The 22,689-nt window shown below is 40.6% G+C and overlaps 1 protein-coding gene across 1 annotated transcript in view; it reads left to right on the top strand.

Moving 5' to 3' along the window:
• DGKI (diacylglycerol kinase iota) overlaps positions 1-22,689 on the top strand; it is a 445,841-nt gene that overhangs the window by 248,711 nt on the left and 174,441 nt on the right. The window contains exons 14-18 of the mRNA XM_029234512.1: positions 8,320-8,433; positions 9,846-9,983; positions 13,196-13,274; positions 19,332-19,387; positions 20,541-20,603. Coding sequence (XP_029090345.1) covers positions 8,320-8,433; positions 9,846-9,983; positions 13,196-13,274; positions 19,332-19,387; positions 20,541-20,603 — 450 coding nt within the window. The remainder of the gene's footprint in view (positions 1-8,319; positions 8,434-9,845; positions 9,984-13,195; positions 13,275-19,331; positions 19,388-20,540; positions 20,604-22,689) is intronic.

The following is a 22,689-nucleotide window of genomic DNA, read 5'->3' as shown; positions in this document are numbered from 1 at the left end:
GTACCTCCCTCTTGGGTCCTAATGACCAGATCAAATCACAGTGTTGAATTTCTATACTCTCTGGTGCCATTAATGTCACTACTTGACACGCAGACTACCTTGTTCCCCAGCTTTTCTAGCATCTCTTCTTTAAATAGACCATATTAACGGGTATTCCACAAGGCTAAATGTAACTTTTCAATTATATTATAGGCACTTTTTCTTTTTTGGTACCTTATCTGTGATCCTAACTTCAATTTTCACATCCTTCTACGTAACTCACAACTGCACTAGACGTTTGTACGTGGGTCCTTTACAACAGCCATGAAAAGTAGTGTATTTCCCCCAGAACTGATACATACTTTTGAACTAGTTATTTTTCTCAGTGGTAACCTCTGTAGTCCAGTCATGCAGAATCAAAACTTTGCATATCTTTTTTTTTTTTTTTTTTTTGCGGTACGCGGGCCTCTCACTGCTGTGACCTCTCCCATTGCGGAGCACAGGCTCCAGACGCGCAGGCTCAGCGGCCATGGCTCACGGGCCCAGCCGCTCCGCGGCATGTGGGGTCTTCCCAGACCGGGGCACGAACCCGTGTCTCCTGCATCGCCAGGCGGACTCTCAACCACTGCGCCACCAGGGAAGCCCAAAACTTTGCATGTCTTATACCTTATGTAAAACCAGGTTTTATTTTATTTTACCTCGTTAGACGTTTTGTAAAAGATATATGGGGTTTATGAAATGTTTATCAAGGTACATGATTGACATTTTTTTCAGTTTCGAATATGAAACTTTAAATTTTGAGTGTTTATATAAAGAAGAGGCATCCTGATGGATGCATGAAGAAAAGCTGTTGGCTCGAGGCAAGTGCAGTGTCGGGTATATATGTGACATAAGGTGCTCACCCTTTATTTAGCGAGTGTATCTGTCACTGTAGAGGCTGTCAGAATTCTGTCAGTGACAAGGTTCCAGGAGGAATCAGATATGGAATAGTTTTGATGGGTTAGGGTGAGGATATGTCAACCCTCAATCACATTAGTGTGTGTACAAGGTCTTATTAAATATATAGACACGTTGCATTAATTGGAGAAAAGTTATTCGGCTTCAGTATGAGTTACTTTAATTTTATCCTGGTAAAAAGTGCAAGGAGGCAGGTACTGCAGTTGGAGGAGGAAGAGGTGCTTTGGAAGGTTCCCTAACTTCTTCTGAGACATTCTAAATCTGAAAGGGGATACGTTTGGATCCCTAAGGGTCTTCACAGCTGTAGCATTATGTTAGTATAGACCATTGCTGTTCAAGAGAACTATAATGCAAGCCGCATTTTTACATTTTAAGTTTTCTAGAAGGCACTTAGAAAAAACTAAGAAGCAGGTTAAATTAATTTTATCATATATTTTATTTAACCCACTATATCCAAGATATTATCATTTCAACATGCAATCAGTATAAAGTCATTAGTGGGATATTTTATGCTCAATTTGGACTGTCTTCAGAATCTAGCATATATTTTAAATTTACAGCGCCTCCAGTTGAGATCAGCCATGTTCAAGCAGTCCGTCACCACACAAGGCCAGTGACGGCTGCAGAGGAAGGTGGCCCAGGTGTGGTCTCTTTGTAAGTGGTTTGCATAATCCTGAGGTTGTCACATAGTTGCAGGTTTCGAATGGGCTGGTCCCATCTTTGATCTCTAGGGTGAGAGAAAACTAACTCAGAATGATCTCAAACCTTCATGTTTTTAAACTAGAAACAGTCTCTCTTTGATCACGGGGTAAATTTGTATTCTGTCCTCTCCTCGGCCACGTCTCCACCCAGCCAGTTCCCCATGGCTGCCACCTTGGTTAAATATCGAGGAGTGCGTGAACTGAGACAGTAGGGTCACAGGTCCCTTCCCCTCACTATGGATCCTTAAGGTGAAACATGATCCCTCCTTACCTGCCCTTGGCCTTGATGAACTGGGCTGGATCCAAAGGTCCACGCTTAACCCTGTTAACGTCTTTCCAAAGGGCTGGGATTAAATGGACTTGAGCCACACACTTTATGCTTATTGATGATCCCACTGGCTTCCCTAGATGAGGATACATCCTACACAGTAGGCCCCCCCGTGCCCCGACTCACTACAGCCGGAGCCGGGAAGAAAGGATTATTATTCCCCTTTCATGGACGGGGCCAGCAGATGGTTCCACAGGCCTCTTCTCCCTCAGCACCCCGACGTCCCAGCCTCTCTTGAAGAAGAGCTTGGTACACCCCCAGCTGTCCTCTTGCCGATGAGAGGATGGATAGCCTAAATCTACATTCTGTTTCAAAAAAGCTCATACCTTGACTATTATCTCGATTTTAAACATTTCTTTTAACACGGAGTGACTTTGTAAACTATTGAGCGCAAATATGAAAATATCGAAAGGAAGAATCATTGTGTACATGTAAGCAAGGGAACCCAGTTGTCAAATGCTGCATTTTGATGATCTTTCTGGGTGCAGAAGCGTTGCCCTCGTTCTCCTGTGGTTTCTCCGTGTGGGTATCCCTCACTTTTCTGCCTGCAGATAATATGAGGAAAGGCAACTGTGCATCTGCTTCGTTCAGAGAAAATGTCAATTCACGGCCCTCTCCACCCCTCAGCCAACGCTAATGTTAGCATATTGCCGAATGAAAACGTTGTTCATGTGCACTTGGGAAATGTTCGGTGATGGTTACAGCTGAACAGGGCCAGGGGGTGGCAGCATCAGGCAGCTGCGGCGGCTGCAGGTCTGGCTGGGCTGCTCTGCTCAGGGCCGAAGCCCAGCACCCTGGTGTTCTAGCCCCGTCAGCCCTGCATTTCCTAACACAAAGGCAGAAAGGAACTCTGCCACCTGGAAGATGATCTTGCCCAATCCAGAGAGTTTTCTTCAGTTGTGATGGGAAAGATGCAAAGCGGTGTGTGTTGCAATTAATGAAGTTTAATTGAAGGGGTGCTGGTCAAGCTGGTGGAGAGGATTTGGGGTCATGCGAAAGCCCCAGCAAACACAGTCGCTGCCCACGAACCTGCAGTCTGGACTTCCAGCAGGAGCACTGTCCTGGGAAGGGAGGGCCTCCGATCACAGCTTTGGACCTTAAGACTTTTGCATAGTTTTGCTTTCATAGGGGCAAGTACACGGATTATTACTCAAGATCTTTTATGTCTCCTGCTATTGTAGGTGTATTTGTTCCATATTCTCTCCCTCCCTCGCTCCCCCTCTCTCCCTCCCTCCCTCCCCCTCCCTCTCTCCCTCCCTCCCTCCCTCCTTTTTATGCTGCAGTGCAGCTTGGCTTTTACTGTTTGTGATAGTCTGTGAAAGAGAGATTTTTTGTGACTTGATGGCAGTCAAAGGTGGGAGTGATTTGTGAACTTTGAGACTCAACTTTTCTTTAAGTGGAGAGACAGGAAGAGGGCATTTTGCTTCTAGGAAACTGGACCTTTATGGATGAAGTAAAGAAAGAGGAAGAAAAATATATCTTAATCATAGCAGTTAATGTTAATTTAGCATTTCCTATTTGTCAGGCACATGCTAAGCAATGTCTCCATGTTATTTAGTTGGTAAAATACCCCTATGAGGCAGGTACTGTTATCCCTTTTCACATAGGAGGGAACTTAGATTAAGTGACTCACTGGCTCCGTGAGTTTCGGTAGGTGATGGGGCCAGGCTTCAGACGCAGCTGGGCTCCTCGCAGCTCTGTGCCTTCCCTGCACGCCTATGTTATGTTGCCTTCTGAGGCAGCTGGTTGTTGGGTAGTGACGATGTAGCTCTTGGATGAGAACAACTGTTCAGGCGTTGTGCAAAGGAGAGGTACGGGCCCACTTCAGCCAAAGAACTGTTAACCTAACATGGATTGTACCTGAGGGAATTTCAAGACAGAAAAAAGAAATCTCTGCTGTGAAAGGCAGGAGACATTTGATGGCTCCAAGCGTCGTGTAATAATGAAATACTAAGATTATCTGCTTGTATTCGGGGGAAAATTAAATAATTGAATAACTGGCTGTTGGAAAAAGAAGATAGAATCTATTTATGCATTTTTGTAAAGCAAATCAATTGAGAAGAAAGGGAAAATCAAAGGGTCCGGAGGGCTCATGGCATTTTGTGTGGAACCACGCCACAGTTTCATGTGGATTCTTGGCAACCTTCTCAGAAAACAAAAACAAAAACAGGAACAGCTCTTAAGGTTTGAATGAGGACAATTATACTGATCAAAGGACTATTAGAAGACACCTTATCAATTCGTGGAAGGTATGGGACACATTTCAAAGTTATTTGAAAATTATTTGTGTTTCATGGGCTGTGAATTATTCCTCTAACCTTCCCATCCATCTTACTATTAGCGTTCTTCCTGGGATTTAGAATATCTCTCTGCAGGCTCGTGTTCAGAGGAAGTTGTTTTGCTGAGTTTGATTTTTCCTTTTTCTTTTTTTTTTTTTTAACATCTTTATTGGAGTATAATTGCTTTACAATGGTGTGTTACTTTCTGCTTTATAACAAAGTGAATCAGCTATGCATACACATATATCCCCATAGCTCCTCCCTCTTGCGTCTCCCTCCCACCCTCCCTATCCCACCCCTCTAGGTGGTCACAAAGCACCGAGCTGATCTCCCTGTGCTATGCGGCTGCCCACTAGCTATCTATTTTACATTTAGTAGTGTATATATGCCCATGCCACTCTCACTTCATCCCAGCTTACCCTTCCCCCTTCCTGTGTCCTGAAGTCCATTCTCTACGTCTGCGTCTTTATTCGTGTCTTGCCCCTAGGTTCTTCAGAACCTTTTTTTTTTTTATTTTAGATTCCATATATATGTGTTAGCATACAGTATTTGTTTTTCCCTTTCTGACTTACTTCACTCTGTATGACAGACTCTAGGTCCATCCACCTCACTACAAATAACTCAATTTCGTTTCTTTTTATGGCTGAGTAATATTCCATTGTATATATGTGCCGCATCTTCTTTATCCATTCATCTGTCGATGGGCATTTAGGTTGCTTCCATGTCCTGGCTATTGTAAATAGAGCTGCAATGAACATTGTGGTACATGACTCTTTTTGAATTAAGGTTTTCTCAGGGTATATGTCCAGTAGTGGGGTTGCTGGGTCATATGGTAGTTCTTTTTTTTTATGATTTTTCCTTTTTCTTTCTCTGCCTCCTTTTACTAATCCTTTCTAGTAGTTTGAATGGTTTCAGGATCCTGAGAGTAGAGTCGGGTTTTCTTTAAGTGGCTAAGGCTCCCATCCTGCAGCCATGTCAGGGGTGTTTCAGGTGTGTCATTGAGCTCGTGGGAATTTGGACGTACTGTTAGAGAGAGGCTGTGTGCCTCGAGCCTTAAGACATCCCAACTTTCTATGGGTTATGGCCTCAGGCAGTGATCGCTCACCCTCTCTTCTTGGCCTCTTTTCTGCTGGCCAGTGGGGAGCCTGGTTCATACACAGCCTCCTACAAGCCAGGGGTGAACTTTTATTCCCCCTAATCAGACAGAAGCCAAACTCCTGGTTTCCTCTGCTTGCCATATTGTGCTTCATTTGTTTCTGGCCCATGAAGACTTTTTTCCCTCCCATGTTTGTGTCTAGAGTGAAATGGGGTGTTGAAAGTGTGAACTCATAGCATTATCTTTACTCAGAAAAGATAGACCTATTTCAAATAAACATAACAAAAATCTCCCTAAAGGTAAATGGACTGAGGTCTGCATGATCATCTCTCAGAAGTTTTAAAGAGACTGCCTTCTTCTCCCTGCTCTGTATGGGATATTGAATTGGTTTCTAGAAAGTTCCACCGCATTTCTGAGAGTCTCTGTTTCTACTCAGGGCTGTTTACAGCTGCAGCCAGTGATCCCAGTTTGTTGGGATTTCTGAGTTTTCACCTCCTTTTTAATGACTTTTAAATCCCCCTCTTGTAGTTTATTAGAGGTATCTGCTTTTACCGTGTCTAGTTTGTGCTTTTAGCAGCTCAGGAGCAATAGCTAACATAGTCATCAGCACTACTTTACCATCTGGCATTTTTTCCCTTTACTTCAGTTAGCAAGGTTAGTGAGTATTGTGTGTAAGGGAAGAGCTAAAGAAGTGCTGGCTGGAAATCTAAGGACTTGTCTAGGAGCAAATCGCCCAGTTTGGGGGAAAGGGGGGGATTTTGGACACTAGTGTAGGTCTGGATTTTTAGTTTACCACTTTGGATGAACATAGTGGTATCCGTTTCTAGAAGGTAAAGACAGTTTTAGATTTCTTGCCAGATGGGCAAGTTTGACATCCTGGGAAGTACTCGTCTTGGAGGAGAAAGGATTTTAGATGCAAGTCAACAGACCTGGCATGACTCCGACTCTGCCACTTTTGATTATTTTGTCTTGAGCAAATAACATGACCTCTGTGTACCTCAGTTAATAAATCTGCAAATTAACTGAATTTGACTAAGCAATTTCCAAGGTTTCCCCAGTGTTCCACAGGTTCCCAAGGTACATGCCATGGTCTCAGGGATGTTCAGGCCACATCTAGAGCCGGGTTTAGTTCTTTACTGAAAGGTCCCCTGCACCAGAGTGGCTAAGAGGTTGGCCTTTGGTGTGTGGCAAACCTAGATTTGAATGTCAGCTCTCCCTCGCAAATGATTAAGGAGGTTACTACTAAACCTTCCAAGTCTTGGTTTCCTTATCTACAAAATGAAGACAAAAATTATATCTATTGTAGAGAGTTGTTTTGAAGTTTAATAAGATAATTCCGTAGAAAAATTTGCTCAGGGACTAGCACATAGAAAGCAATCAGTATGCCTCTCTTTTTGTTAATTGTAAACTCCTTGAGAGCAGGCATTCTGCCTTACCTATCTTAGTGTAGTTCATTTACCTTTTTATTTCAATTACTTAGTTCCATGTTTTATATGCAGTAGTGTTCAATAAATGTACTATTAAAGTACAATTTTTAAAAAATTTTAAAAAATAATTCTCATACAAATTTAGAATGAATACATGTCAAAAATTTATTTAGCTTTTTTTTTTTTAAAGAAGATGTTGGGGGTAGGAGTTTATTAATTAATTTATTTTTGCTGTGTTGCGTCTTCGTTTCTGTGCGAGGGCTTTCTCTAGTTGCGGCGAGCGGGGGCCACTGTTCATCGCGGTGCGCGGGCCTCTCACTATCGCGGCCTCTTTTGTTGCGGAGCACAGGCTCCAGACACGCAGGCTCAGTAGTTGTGGCTCACGGGCCTAGTTGCTCCGCGGCATGTGGGATCCTCCCAGACCAGGGCTCGAACCCGTGTCCCCTGCATTAGCAGGCAGATTCTCAACCACTGGGCCACCAGGGAAGCCCTATTTAGCTTTTTAATAAAGGAATCAGCAAGATAATACAAGAAGAGGAAAATGATTATGTAGTTCATACCAAAATAATTTTTCTAAATTTGAGACAAAATTAGTTTATGCCCTTATGGGGGAATAGAACCATAACCTTTAAAGTGATCTCTTCTTGACATTTGTACCTCTGCAGGACAGAAATCCTCAAGTTAACCTACAGTCATAAAGTTCTTAGATAAGCCTGTGACACTACTCTAGAATGACATTGTGAGGATATGCAAGTTTCTTTTTGGTGTTTCCAAGTTTGGAGTAATTTTTCTAAATAGTTATAATAAGACTAAACCCAAAGTATTATTTATCTTAGAAAAAGATTAAACAGGAATATGATTCTAGTATATAAGTATCTGTTTTCTGCCTAAACTTACAATAAGTACTAAGTTCATCCATAATTATGTTTTCATAATGTTTCATGGGATAAACATTTCCTAAGGGATACTTAGGAAAGCACGTCTAATTTCTAAGATAACATGGAGAGTAACCATTTAATAAGTGCTTACATGGGCCATGCACCATAATGAGGGTTTTATATACGTTTTAGTTTAATCTATAAACAATCTTGTGAGGTAAGCATTATCTCCATTTTGAAAATCAGATAAATGAGTCTGTGAGGTCAAATAACTTAATCAAGATTACAAAGCCAATATGAGCCAGAATTGAGGTTTAGTCTGATCCTGAGTCTTAGATTTCCTGCAGTGCCCTATGTATATACCTCCCTAAATTGTAAACTCTCCTGAATTTTAAAGTACATCTCTAGGTAACATACAGATGAATGGGTCTAGTTTTGCTTATATGATACAGCATATGCAAAATGGTTCTTTTTCCTATAAGAGACTTGCCATTTTGAAACTGCTTGAGATAAGTGGTCTTTCAGTTCCCTGGTCACTGGATTAAAACATGCATGTTTTAAAGAAAAGTAGAACTATTCTATTTGCTCCTTTTAAAGGCTCCTGTTCTCAGGTTGTCGTCTTTGTAACTTATCTGTCTTCCTTATATCTCTTCTGGTCCCCAAAATGTCTGTAGGTGGGCTGGATCCTTTCCATTCTGGATGAACTGCAGCTGAGCCCTCAGCCTCCGGTTGGGGTCCTTCCTCTGGGGACTGGGAACGACCTGGCTCGAACTCTCAACTGGGGAGGGGTAAGAACTGCCCTCAGGGGCTGCCCATGTCATCCAGCAACAGATCCCCAAACCCACAGATGCTCAAGTGGAAGGGGCACATGCTACTCTTGTTCAAGGAACGAGTTAGAGTTGAGAATCAAGGTCCCCCATGAACCATGGTTTTATCTGGTGACTTCTTCAGTTTAAACTTATAGTCAGCTAGAGAAGAAGGGAACATTTTATATTAAAAAAAAAATGGGGGTCAGTACACAGGCCTGGGGCTTTTTCAGGTACCCACTAAAGACAGAGGATGGGTTGGCCTTAGGTCCTCATGTTAAACAATCACAGAGACTTGAATTGCTCCTGACCCCCAGTCCTCTCCAGAAGAGTGAGTCTGGTTCAGATTTACAATCCTGGAAGAGTTATGGCTTTGTTTGAGCATTTAGATTTCTGGTCAGTGTCGTCATGATTTTATACAGGTTATACAGGTAGCCAACTGTTGGTTATACAGGTAACCAACTGTCCTTTTCAACATGGAGCCAATTCAGGAAAGCTTGTTGAAAGTAGTTTAGCTGTCACTAACCAGCCATTTTATCATCGTCATCATCATTATTTTTATAGTACTAAGAAAATAAGAAAGCACAATATGCTAACATATGCTGCTCCACCAGCTTTTTAACTGCTCGTATGAGACCATTGCCTGGGCTGAGCTCCATGAAAACTACCTTCAGATATTAGCAGATGTTACTCTGGCTTTTGGGTGCATTCACCTCCCATAGGTGATAATTATGTCCGGATATTAACAGATATTTATTTGGCCTTGGATGAATTAACCTCCCATCGGTATTATTGGCATTAATTCCTCTTATCCAAATCAGTGACTTGACTGTCCTTAATAATCGTGCTATCAGTAATGTGTGCTCAAGGAGTAAGTAGCTAGCTCCCTAGCAGGGCTATTCCTCAGTCAGACTTGCCCTAGGTCCTGGAAGGAATGGTGTCCTAGTACAAGGTCAGGGAGAGGTGAGTGAAATGGAACGTCAGTGGAAGAAATTGTCTAGCCGATGTCACCTTAATTCTTTTCCCGCTTTTCCACATACATTTGTTCTGTGTATCCTCCAAATTCCTCTAGTAGGAGGCCTGGGGCGACCTGTTTTCACTCTGATAAAAACAGCCATCCAGCATGGATCTCAAAAGCCTGCCGGTGGCTGTTGGTTCTTGGTGCTGGCAAAAGTCATTCCTCAGCTCAAACCAGCTAGAGTTAGTATTTCTGTGCACATTACCCATGCCTATTGTCTTAAACTCTAAGTACCTGGAGGAAAACAGTTTACTCTCCCAGCCTTGCTAATTACAAAATAAACAGCCGTAGAACAAGGGCTCTGCCTTGCATGAAATACCTTTGGCTGTACTGTTCCCTACTCCAGCAGCAATGTGTGTGCTCTTTGATTCCTTAGGGCTACACTGATGAACCTGTTTCTAAGATCCTTTGCCAAGTAGAAGACGGGACAATTGTACAGCTAGATCGCTGGAACCTCCATGTGGAAAGAAACCCAGACTTGCCTCCAGAAGAACTTGAAGATGGCGTGTGCAAGGTTAGAGAGTTCTTCCTTCAGCAGAAAGCTAACCCTGGAGTATCTGCCTGAGTCACAGGAAATACGTTCCTGGCTGGAGGGTCACGTGCTGATTCCTTCCTATGAGATGACAGGACGGTGTTTGAGTTGACAGCTACTAGGGCTATGAGTATAACACTTCCTGATGATTCTGCCCCGTAGACTTCTAAAGACCAAGATTTCCTACCTACTTCCATAGCGCAGGGAGCTGTTCTCTGTCCTCAAATTCCACACCAGAAAGAAATATATCAGTTTTCTAATCTTTCTATTTCTAATCTAATCTAATCATTGCAAACTCTTAACCTATGAGTTTAAAAAAATCGTATGATCTGAAGCATTAGGCACAGGGTCTTTCAAAAGAAAGAAAAATGCCTGAGATTTCTGGTCTGATAGCAAATATTTCAATTTCATCACTTGATTGGGACATCAAGATGCCTAAATAAATGTTTGACTTAGTGTTTTTCCTTCAGTGATTGAACTTGTATCTCAACCCAAGACAAATCAAGGGACATAATTGTAAAAATGCTACTATAGAGCTTCAGGGGAACATTGGCTTTAAGTTCTGGCCTCAATCTCAGATAAATTTGATAGGTTTCTGAGTAGACACTTGCTTTCTATTGCTTTCCACTTTTCTTCTGTAACGGTGTTTTCAAATTTTTGTTGTGTAAGAATCTCCAGGTGTGCCTATAAAATGCAGATTACAAGGTCCTATTCCCAGTGATTCTGATTAAGTAGATGCAGGGTGAAGGCCCAGGCATCTGTACTTAAACAGCATCCCTGCTATATTGGGTTGTGCCATTGATTGAGGCCAAGATTTCATGGTGGTTTCAGCCTTAAAATCCGATATCATTTTAGACCAAATCAATGCACCTTTATTGATTAGTACCATAATCCTGACAATTGTGATAGATGCTCAAGTTACTTATTTGGCTAAAATTGGTTAAAACAGGTTTTGTCTTACCTTCATGGTTTTTTCACCTAAACTATGATCCAGAAACTATAAGGTTTTTAGTAGATATCACGATTGCTCAGTTGATCTTGAGTTCATAACGTCACAATGTTGTTTAAACAAGTGTCATCTTGGGATATAATACTTCTTCCTAATGTATTTGACTTACAGAAATTGGATAGAAAACAGCTAAAGTACAAAGAAGTGTACCATATGGAAATGTTCTGGACCTATCCCCGCTCAACTTGGAGTGGTTAGAACCTCAATAGCAATCTATATTTAATTCTCTTCCCAATAGCTTAAGAAATGGAAAGACTTCTTGGTGCAGCCTGGGAACATTAATCCAGATAATTAAAGGGTTTTGAAAGTGAATTTTTGAGGAGATGTGTAGGAAATCAGGGCAATTTTTCCTGGAAAATATGAATAAGAACTTAATAACAGACTAAATTGTGATGTTATTTAGGGGATGGTGACCAGATGTTCTCCTAGTGGATGTTAAGACATGGGTTAGAATTGTAGCCAAAAGAGCATAAATGGGAGAAATGAACATATCTGCGCTTTTGGCAGGATCACCAACCCTTGCTGTCATTACTAAGGACTTGTATTTTGTTTCAGTGCAGGAACTGGACATTCTCATATTTGAAGCCAGGAGAGTGAGACATGTTTTGGCAAGGTTCTATGTGTTTAGTTTCTCTCCCTGTTCTCTAGTCGGTTGTAACCACTTCTAAGGGCTGATCTGACCTCTGAATCAGTACAAGCTCTGACTCGGTGTTCCATCGAAGGTTCATCCTTTATTTCAATTTTTCTCTTTCTGCATTAATATCTCTCTTGCTCTCCCTCTGACTCTTCCTCTCATTTCATTTTTCTCTTAATGGGACGTGATTATCGCTCTAGTCAAACAGAAAGTCTTACTGATCAAGGGGCATATGAAACCCTGTAATAAACTTACTTTTGAAATCTTGAGGCCAAACACTTATTTCTAATAGAAGAGAAGTGCATTTCTATCTGGAGGATAAACCTGATAATTATCTGGAAACATTATCTAGGCTGAGATAAAATTACCTCTCCATTTCCTTTTTTTTTTTTTTTTTTTTTTTTTTTTGCGGTACGTGGGCCTCTCACTGTTGTGGCCTCTCCAGTTGCGGAGCACAGGCTCCGGACGCGCAGGCTCAGCGGCCATGGCTCCCGGGCCCAGCCGCTCCGCGGCATGTGGGATCTTCCCAGACCAGGGCACGAACCCGTGTCCCCTGCATCGGCAGGCGGACTCTCAACCACTGCGCCACCAGGGAAGCCCCTCCATTTACTTTTAACGTTTATCTTTCATTCTGAGTTGCAGAAGGAAAAGTGTAAGAACCACCGTTTGCCTTCTAGCATTTTCCACATGCTTTTCTAATTGTTCTAACATTCAACTGAAGCCTTCAAATCATATCAGCTTTGTAGTTTTAATGCAGGACTTTAGGCTGCATAGTTTCTTCTTTCCTTTACTCAGCTTGTAGCAGTAACAGCCAGGGACCCAGAGGACTCTGGGAAGGAAAGCTAAGGCTTGTATGTGTATCTGTGTGTCTGCGTTGTATATTTCACAGTCATATTAAAGATAAGAGTTTATAGACTAAATAGGAATCTGAATACTGATAAATACACACACACACACACACATATATATTTTAATCTTTATTTTTCCTCTAGGTTGAGAATAGCTGAATGGCTCCCACTGACTTATTGCTTACATGACTTTTGTCAAAAAATGTATTTTTTTGGAAAATAAGTGAAGGGTAAACAAATGTTATTCATTTTAAGTTGCAGTATTAATATGCTGAACGTAAATTCTTGAAAAAACTTGCATCCACTGATTAAGAAGGTTAGACACGATCCTTACAATTGAATTTACTTGCTAAGTTTGCTTGTTGAATCATCCTGTGTAACTATTACAAATGTGCATCCCTCAGCTTATGAGGTTCTCTTATTGCAATATACACAAGAATGGTTCTCATTGAATAATTTGTATTTGTATCCCTTTTTTCCTAAACTATTTAAAATTCTTAGGAGTATCATTTGAGTTGAGCTTTCACTAAAGAATTAATTCAAAAATCTGTTGTTCCTTCCACATAGACACCCCTGCCTTGAGTTTTAATTGATCGTTCTCCCAGGGACTTGCCCCAGAGACAAGTGTCTGGCTTTAGGTTTTATTTTCCTCTTTTTGCTTGGTCACACACAACTTCACCTCTGCCTTTGTTCATCGTTGCAGCTTCCTCTGAATGTTTTCAATAATTACTTCAGCCTCGGATTTGATGCCCACGTCACACTGGAGTTCCATGAATCCAGAGGTGAGGACAACGTCCCATTTCCATCTCCCAGGGAGGAAGTTTCCAGCAGGTGTTTTGCATGTTCCGTTTTGTGCGCATATCACTTAAATGTTGACAGTGTGTCTAATGCTGTTCCATTTGAACCTTCATGTTGACCCTGGGAGCTAGACAAGATAGGAACTTATTACAGATGTTGCTCTGAGACCTCATTGTTTAGGGTCTCAAAGATGGTAAAGGTCAGGACCAGATGTTTACTCCGGGACTCAGGACTGCTGATCTTTAGGTTTGACTAGAAGCTTTGAAGTTAGTGAACTACTAAGAAGTGATAAAAAGAGAGTCTTTCACTAAAGTCATTAGAATACTTACAGCTTCTCAAACCGCCAGTTATTAAAGCTCAGGACTTTATAACCAAGGCCATGGAAATCTTGTAGCCAAACATAAAAGTCTTCCCTATGTGCACAAAAGAGACAACAGTCACCTTAGAACAGTACGGGGGCTGGCTATAGGTGGTTTAGGTTGAAAGAAAAGGGCTTGACGGTGATTGGATTAGGCATGGAAGGTGCTTGGAATCTCCACTGGATGAGGTAGTTTGAATGAGGGCTGGTGGTCATTTAAGTACTAGAAGAGATGGAATCGAGATTTGGGGAAGCAAAATAACTTTTGAAAGAGAAATAAGATGAAATAATGACAAGTTAAATATTTCATCAAAATTTTCTTATGTCATTCAGAACTGAGAACGTTTAGGATTTTGTCTTATGCTTTGAAGCCACAATCTCTTGCTTTCTTGGTCTCTCTTAACCTCTTTCTCTTAAACTCTCTTCTTGTACAATATGTCTCTGCCTGTACCTAGTCCCTTGTGAATATGGTAACATGTAACCAAAATAATGCTTGGCTGCAAGTATAAGTAATTTGTGAGATAAAAGTCATAATGAGGGATTATTTTACTTTTCCTTTAGATTCTGCAAGAGGCTCTAAGCTTTTAACTCATAGAATTTGAAATACAGAGTACAAAAGGCTAAAGTTCAATGGTTCAGATTCCAGTAATAATGCAGAGAAAGTTCTGACAACACTTTTATATACTAAAGATCAGGAATGGGGCTGTAGGATTAAGGCTGTTAGAAGACAAAATAAAAGTAGAGTATAAACCTGTAATTCTCTTACTGAATTCAGCAATTTTGTTAGACTTTGCCTTCCTGGTTTCATGAGGCTTTGAGGGTCAAATGCTGAGCTAAATAGAAGGAGTACTGATTAAAGAAAGAGTCATAGTTTTCTCTGGTTAACCAGAAAATCACAGATAGAAAGGTTGGTTGACAACAGAACCATAAATATCAAATACCCAAATCAGAAACACCGACACGCTCCGCACCTCCCTGCTCTAGACAGTTCTCAGAGATTAGATATTCAGAGGGTCCTACATTAGGGCTGGCATTTATAACCTGCTGCCTTTCCTAATTTAAGGAGAGTAGACTTGGGGAAGTAACTGGAGATTTCTTTCTCCATATCTTACCCCATTTATTTCTCATATTCTTTGGGAGACTCTGGATCTGGGCTTCCTAATAAAATCTTTACGTTTCTTAACAGTACTTGTAAAGTAGTACAGCTATCACTAATGCATGAACCTCCAAATTAGACATCCTGCCAGGAAAAGAGGCCTAAGTGAGGAAGTGCTGGACAGAGAGCTCATTCAAGGGAGCCTAATATTTTGTCTTATCAATCTGAAAGTTATCCTAATGATATGTTTCCTTGTACTGTGGTGAGACTTTGGTGCCTCAGAATGAGAGGGCAGCAAAGAGAGACCTCACGGTGGAAAGACCAGGCTTAGAAAGAATTCTTGTGGGAAAGCGATTTTTTTTTTCTTTTCTTTTAAACTACGGAACTATTTCATTTTAGAGAGGAACGTACCAATTGTGGTGTATATGTATGTCTACATCGTTTTATATGTGTGATTATAAGATAATTGGTTGAAAGATGCCAAGAGTTAATACTTTACTTTGAATCCTTTATTGCCGAGGCTTAGTGTAAGTGCTTTCCTGCAATCGGAAAAGGAATTGCAAACATTTTCCCTGCAGGTAAGCCCAGGCCCTTGAGGAGAGGCAACCACTGAAGAGCTGGATAAGGGAGGATTGCTGTTGATTGAGAGTAACGCACACCATACTTATGGAGAGGATATTGAGATGGTACACAATAAATATGCACAAACTATTGGAACCGGATTTGGTTGATATGCCTAGACCAGAGATGTGGACTTCTTAGTATCTGTTAGTCTCTTCTTTTTGCGTTAAGTAAAAAAAAAAAAAAATCATTATTTATGATGAAAGCTATAATTACTCAAGCTATTATTATTTTTTTTTTTACTGTTTTCCATTTATTTGGATTTTCCCCATATTTTTACCTGGATAGTCAAGAAATCTCAAGCTCAGCTGCAGAAAGAAGAGAAAGATAGCAGGCCGCATTTTCAATAGGGGCATACGTACTTACTTTGTTGGTAGATTGTGTGAGTGGCTGTTCTCGAGCCACGCAAACCATAGTTGAGACTTCAAACTGTTCTCAAATACAGCTGCTCAGGGACTGAGAGTTCATGACAAAACTTGTATCATTTGCCATCAAATACTTGCAGAGTGATTCAAAGCCCCATAAGAGCCATTACCAAAAAACAAACACAAAAGAGCTTGCACAGAATAACCGATTAGTTATTAGTCTGAAAATACAATACATTGGGAATTACGCTAATCCATTTACATGCAATGGGTAGTAAAAACAAGTCTCACTAAAGCAGAATCTTAAAAAATTTAATTGCAGAAACAATTTTTGGCATAGATGTGAAATAACCCATCAAACTGACATGGGACAAATGCAGACTTCTGCGTTACTATTGATACTTATATTGTATTTCTTTCAGAAGGGACAATTAAAACGACATTTATTTTGAGACAGTTTATTAGTGGCATTACTGTGTAAATGCCTTTAGAATTACCAATAAAAAATCAAGCAAGGGGTAAAGATAGTCTTAACATTTTGATTGACTTAACATTTTGTATATAAAGAATGCAAACATGAATAATTTCATCAGATAGAAGGTATACTTAATTTGATTGGAAAACAGAAGCTTTTTTATTCTCATAGTGGCTAAGCCATGCATGGCTGAACTGTTGCACATCAGAACGTGCAGTTGTTTGGAACAGAATTGAGAGTTTTAATAGGATTGGTCATTTAACTGTCAGTTGGAGTCTTGCCCAGTGCTTTAATCACTACTGCATCATGACAGTGCTTGAGGAAGTACATTGAAAATATTCCAATCTATTAGCATATAGGCATGTTAGCGATGATTATGGTTATCAGGTAGCAAAGCAAGATCTCACTTTGCCAGCTGCGTGAATTAGATTGTCATTTTGGGGGGGACATGAAGGATATTAAACACATCAAACTTTTAGTCTGAGATTGTCTGCTAAAGTTGTACTGCCTCATTGAAGTTACTTCTTATTCAGAGGATTTGAGCCTCTGCTACAAGGTCAAGGAAATACAACTATGACTCTAGAGGAGGCAGTTTTTAAATCTGATTTAGGATTTGCTATTTTCACCGAATATACAGAGACATGCAGATCAGCATGTTTCAAAGGATTATGAATGTTTCATGATTCATATGGAGAACTGACAGATTTCTTTAAAAAGGTGTTATTTTCAGTGGCTTACCAAATTTCATCATCACCATCACTGCAAAGGACACAGTGCCAGGCTCTTACCCAGGTAGTAAGACTTAGGCACAGTCTGCCCTTGAGAAACTCTCACTGTCCGAGGTTCTCTGTAACCTTCTTTTCCATCTTGAACCTCAACGTGGCATCTACTCATCATTCAAGACTCAAGTGTACTTGCCTCTGGAACACTTTTCTGATCATTCCCTTTATGTGTGACTCCTACTTTGTCTTACAGAGACATCTTTCTATGGCATATACAAAAGGACATTTTATTTTTCATTTTCAGACCTGTCTCCCCCACTCTAAACAACATGAGGGCAAAAGACTATGTCTTTACTTTTATATTCCTTGTGCCAAGTCCAGTGGCTGTCTCAATGTTTGTTACAGGAACGGAATGTTTAATTGGAGGATGGGCCTGTATATAAAAAATAAATAAAAGTAGAAGGGAATATAAAGTAAGGGTGAGATTAGTTGTTCAGACAGTGTATAATGTGGGAGTTTGGTGGGGACTGTTGGCAGGACAAAGGTATCAGGGGAAAGTTTCCAGAAAGGGTAGGAGGGAGTATCGTAGGAAATAAAGAAGGAGTTTGTTGTAGACAAGAAGTAAAGTGGGCGAGGGCATTTCAGACAGGAAGGAAAATGAGTTTGTGATAAAGATATGGGTTAGGTGACCAACTAATACATAGTGTAAGATTTTTGCAATGGTGTTCGAAACATGAAGATAATGTTGATAAAAATATTTGTCCTTAATGGGAGATGGCATTGGAAGGAAAGATGTTTATAATATATACAATTTGAGTTGAAGGTGGCACTGTACTGTGGGCGTAGATTTTAGAGTCATTTATATATACATACCTGAAGTCTTAAGATCTAGGAGATATCCAATGCAGAGCATTTGGAAGATGTGTGTTACGTGAGGTTCAAATCACTTACTGATTTTTATAAACATAGTGTTGAACTTATATTTACTCCCTAATAGGCAAGACCAATTTCAGACAAAAGTAGGGTTTAGGATTCCATTCTAATGGCACATATGTTATTGTGTTGTATACAAAGATGGGATTAATATATTAAACTATTGGAATGGGTTATACCCAGGGTCTGATCATCATTATAAATGGATTACATCCAGAGCGAAATCATTTAGATGATGAGATTTGGGAAGTGTGAGCTAATGAGATTTAGATGAGATTTTTGGATTTTGAGTTGATGCTATAATTGAGATGAGGCCTTTAGGGACCTGGGAGGGAGTGAATGTGTTTTTCATACGTGAAGGATGTGAATCATGGAGTCCAGAGGGTGGACGATGTAGGTAGAATTTTGGTCTTCATGACCTTTGCCATCTGGTGTCACGCTTGCCATTCAAAAATAGGTTTGGGATTTGGAGACTTCCGGCTAGTCAGCCAGCTGTCTGATGAGAAATGACTTGGAGAAAGACCTACCCCTAAGAAGGGATTAATGATCATATGGGACAAAAGAGCAGAAAGCAAATATTTACAGTGGGTTCCTTTGGAATCTCTTGGAATTTTATTAGAAAGAATGTAAGGAAATAGCATTTCATTTGGGGATTTTTTAATCCGTTGAATTCATGTGAACATTTTCCAATGCAAATTCTCGTCTAATCGTTTTATGGTCCTCAACCTATATAACATTCAGGAACAAACTCAAAATTAAACCATTTCAGTCAGAGCTTTTGTTGTCCTATGCCCTGGGTCCATTCTGCAGGTCATCTGTATATATCTATCTATCTATATATCTCTATATCTATATATTTATATAACTTCACTAAATCAAATGATGTTTCAAGGCCTGTCACAGACAACAGTACAGATGGTAGTTAGGAGTTTTTGCAAAATATGAAAGCAAATTCTCTTAATTATTATCCAAATTCCCCATATGTAATTAAATTTGAAACTGCATAGATAGTTTATGGAAGCCATGTCCTATGGAGGTCAAAGCAAATAATTGACCCTCCCCCTCCCCCCCCTTTCTTCTATCACCCCTGCACTGTATCCCTGCCAGCCCTCTATTTTGAATAGAGTCTAGAGTGTTTCAGCCCTTAATGTGCGTGTGGATCACCTGGAGAACTTGTTAAAGCAGATTCCTAGACCCCAGCCCCCAGACGTTCTAAGTCAGTAGGTTCAGGGTAGAGCCTAAGGATTTGCATATCTAGCAGGCTCCCAGTTGATGCTGCCACCGACGCCAGTTTGGGGCTACACTTTGCCGCACTGGACAACCGTGCCAGCTGCCTGTAACTAAGGGAAAGGTGATGATGAAGCTGTTGGGTCCTTGGGATGGGGAGCGAGAGGGGAGAAGTAGGGGTGCTAATCTAACTCACTACCTTTAATCAGGTCTCTATAACAAAACTACCTTTTCCCTTTTGCAGAAGCAAATCCAGAGAAATTCAACAGTCGTTTTCGAAATAAAATGTTCTACGCAGGGGTAAGTGTATATTTCATTTTTCCTGATTACACGTTATTTATACTAATTCACTCATGGTAATAAAGATGCTAACTATACTCTGCTAATAATTACACACACGTCTCAGATGTTTACATGTGTGTCTATATATGGTTAATGTTTAATGTCTTGGTTTAAGAATGAAAGTAAGTATGTATTTCTTAAGTTAGTTGTCAGAGAGTTCATCATCTTTGAACTTAAAAGCCCTGAAAGTTGTACTGAGGGGATGGTATTCAAGGAGTGGTGTGAAAAGCAAACATCAAAGCCAATCTAGAGAATGAGGAAATTAGGTAGACTGAAGGATGTATGGCATGTCTTGGGTTAGAATGTGGTTTTCATAGGGGCACGTATGAACTGACATTTGGATGAGACATTGACAGAATATGGGAAGTTTTTCATGGAAGCATAGATGAGATTAAAGGGGCCCCCTTCTTTTTCCTTCTCCTCCTACTCAGGGACATCCTTGGGTGTGAATGGCTGGAAAGAAGAAAAAGGGGCCTCTAAAATATTGATTTTAAAAAGTGTGGCTTAAATTTTACCACTGGATAGAGAGAATTGAAGTAAAACGGGGTGAAATAAGACATTCTCAGTGGCAAGTTAAAGATTATATCAGCATCTAATGGACAAATAGGAAGATCAGGAAAGATAGTCAGATCTCCAAACTGACCCTTGAAATTACCTACATTTTCACTCTTCTACTGTGATCTTAAATTTTATTATAGGTGACATTTTTTTTTTCTTTTTTTGCGGTACGCGGGCCTCTCACTGTTGTGGCCCCTCCCGTTGCGGAGCACAGGCTCTGGACGCGCAGGCTCAGCGGCCATGGCTCCCGGGCCCAGCCGCTCCGCGGCATGTGGGATCTTCCCGGACCGGGGCACGAACCCGTGTCCCCTGCATCGGCAGGCGGACCCCCAACCACTGCGCCACCAGGGAAGCCCCTATAGGTTACATTTTGAAAACAGAGAAAGAATTCAACTTAGCCTCTGCACTAGTTTACTTTAGATTCAGCAAAAGGAGAACTTGTCTTATATTTTTGCGTAACTTAGAATCACTAGGACCTATCTATCTTACAGAAGTAAGGATTTGGCATAACCATGCAATGAAGATTTCTTTCTTTCTTTCTTTCCTCGTATAGGCAGCTTTTTCTGATTTCCTACAGAGAAGCTCTAGAGATTTATCCAAGCATGTTAAAGTTGTCGTAAGTATTGAATGTGTTGACTCGTTTCATTTAAATGTAAAAAGCGTGCCCCCTAACATGAACCCCAAATACCAGTTTATATACTTAGTCAGTGGGCCGCATAGAACTTTAACTGAATTGAGTGTAGTTTGTTCAACCAACATTTATGAGCATTTAGTTATGTGTCAGACACTGTCTTAGTTGTTGAGGATGAAGTTAAATAAGATGACTGGCTTCACCACTGAAGAAACTCACAGTTGAGTCATGGGGAAGGGCACATAACTCTGGGCAGAACAATATAATAAATGTTGTTATTGGATTACTTATGTAATATACTGGTGGCACAAAGGGAGAAATGAAAACTGCCCATGGTGCAGTCGGGGAAGTCATCAAAGGAATGAAGTTGAGCTGGCTATGAAAGTAGAAATAGATGCTCACCAAACAAGTACCTTTATTCCAAGCCTATCTGAAGAGTCTCCATCTTAGAAAAATACTTCGATTTCATTATTTTGTGGTCACTCACTCTCCAGTCTGGTCAAGATCCTTCACCACTTAAGAGGTTTTTTTTTTTTTTTGGTGCTATTTCCCTCTGGGTCTCTATCCCAGGTTTTAGGGATACTCATCTTGGAGGCAAGGGAGATGGGAAGTCATTTTTCCTCTAAGAGATCTATTTAAAAATAGCATATCATTGATTATTAAGAAAGACAAAGTGTTTCCTTATAGTAAACAAGTTAAAAGAGGGAATGAACATGACTTTGCTGCACATGCCTGTATAAGGAAAGAGAAACATGGAAGATAGAGAAAAATATATAGATGGGAAAGAAGGAATGGGAGTGTAGCAATGCTTGAATTTATCGTGGAATAGATAAAGAATAGCATTTGTGACAGGAGGGGACAGGACAAAAGGTATACATGTAAGTAGAGACAAATATATGACCTTAAACTAATGGATTTATAGAGGAATATAGAGGAGCCTGAGAGGACACAAATTCAAATTTGTTGTCACCGATAAAGCCTGTAGGAGACATGAATCTCCTAAATCAGTTGAGACAGAGTTTACCACTAATCACCCTCGGCATCACTTTCAGGAGTTTCAGTTCTCATGAAATACCAACGAAAAGCAAGTATCCTATAGCAGTAGCGACTTTTGAAAACTGAAATATCGCCTTTTTAAAGCTAGATACAAGAAAGACACATGGTCCATTGAACTGTGAAGATCTTGATTTTGATAAAATGATGGGTTAGTTAAGCAGCAGCAACCTTGCCTCAAACTTCCCCTGTTTCTTCTTTGGCTGCCTTCAACCCAGCCAAAAATAAACTTTCCCTCCTCTTGCAGTATTTTTCACATTATTAGGAACATTGCAGCACCTGCCGGGAGAGCCACTGAGCGGAGGGCAGTGGCCATATTGAATGGTAATGCTGTCCACTGTTTAACTCAGCTGGATGGAAATTAAACTCTAGGCCGCCTCACCACTAGAAAGCTTTTCTCCCACATCTGGCAGTCCTCCCGATGAGAAATATCTCAGGCATGGTTGGCTGTGTATCAGGGATTAAAAGAAGCTTGTAGAGAGGCCAAGGTGGCAGTCAAATAACTAGAAAAGATTTGATATCAGCCTGTACGTGTAATATTCCAGGTGGATTGGTCTATGTAATCATCTCTTTTTTTTATGAAGAGAAAAAAAAACAATAGAAACTAAGTCTGAACAATTCTGATTCAGTCCTAGGTCTATCTTTATGAGGTATATGACTTTGGGGGAAGCATTCAACCTTTCAGAAGAGTTCTCTCTCCTCATCTGTAAAGCAGGCATAACAACATATGCATTTGAAGCAACAGTTACTGACCATTGTGCTGTGACACAGAGGGACACAAGGATATTTCTACAGCAACATCATTGTATGTTTCCTGAGTGTGAGATGAAAAGGATGGGGGGTTAGAGCAATTAGATGTACACATAACAGCAGACCATCTGATCTTTGCCACAGGGTGAAGTCAGTGTTTCCGAGGTAATAGTTAATAATCTCTCACATGAACACTACACACACACACACACACACACACACACACACACACACACACACACACACACACACACACACACACACACAC

The sequence above is a fragment of the Monodon monoceros genome, unplaced genomic scaffold, assembly GCF_005190385.1.
Source record: "Monodon monoceros isolate NGI ecotype Baffin Bay Population unplaced genomic scaffold, NGI_Narwhal_1 Super_Scaffold_2, whole genome shotgun sequence".
Classification (NCBI taxonomy): Eukaryota; Metazoa; Chordata; class Mammalia; order Artiodactyla; family Monodontidae; genus Monodon; species Monodon monoceros.
This window is presented reverse-complemented; position numbering and strand designations above follow the sequence as displayed.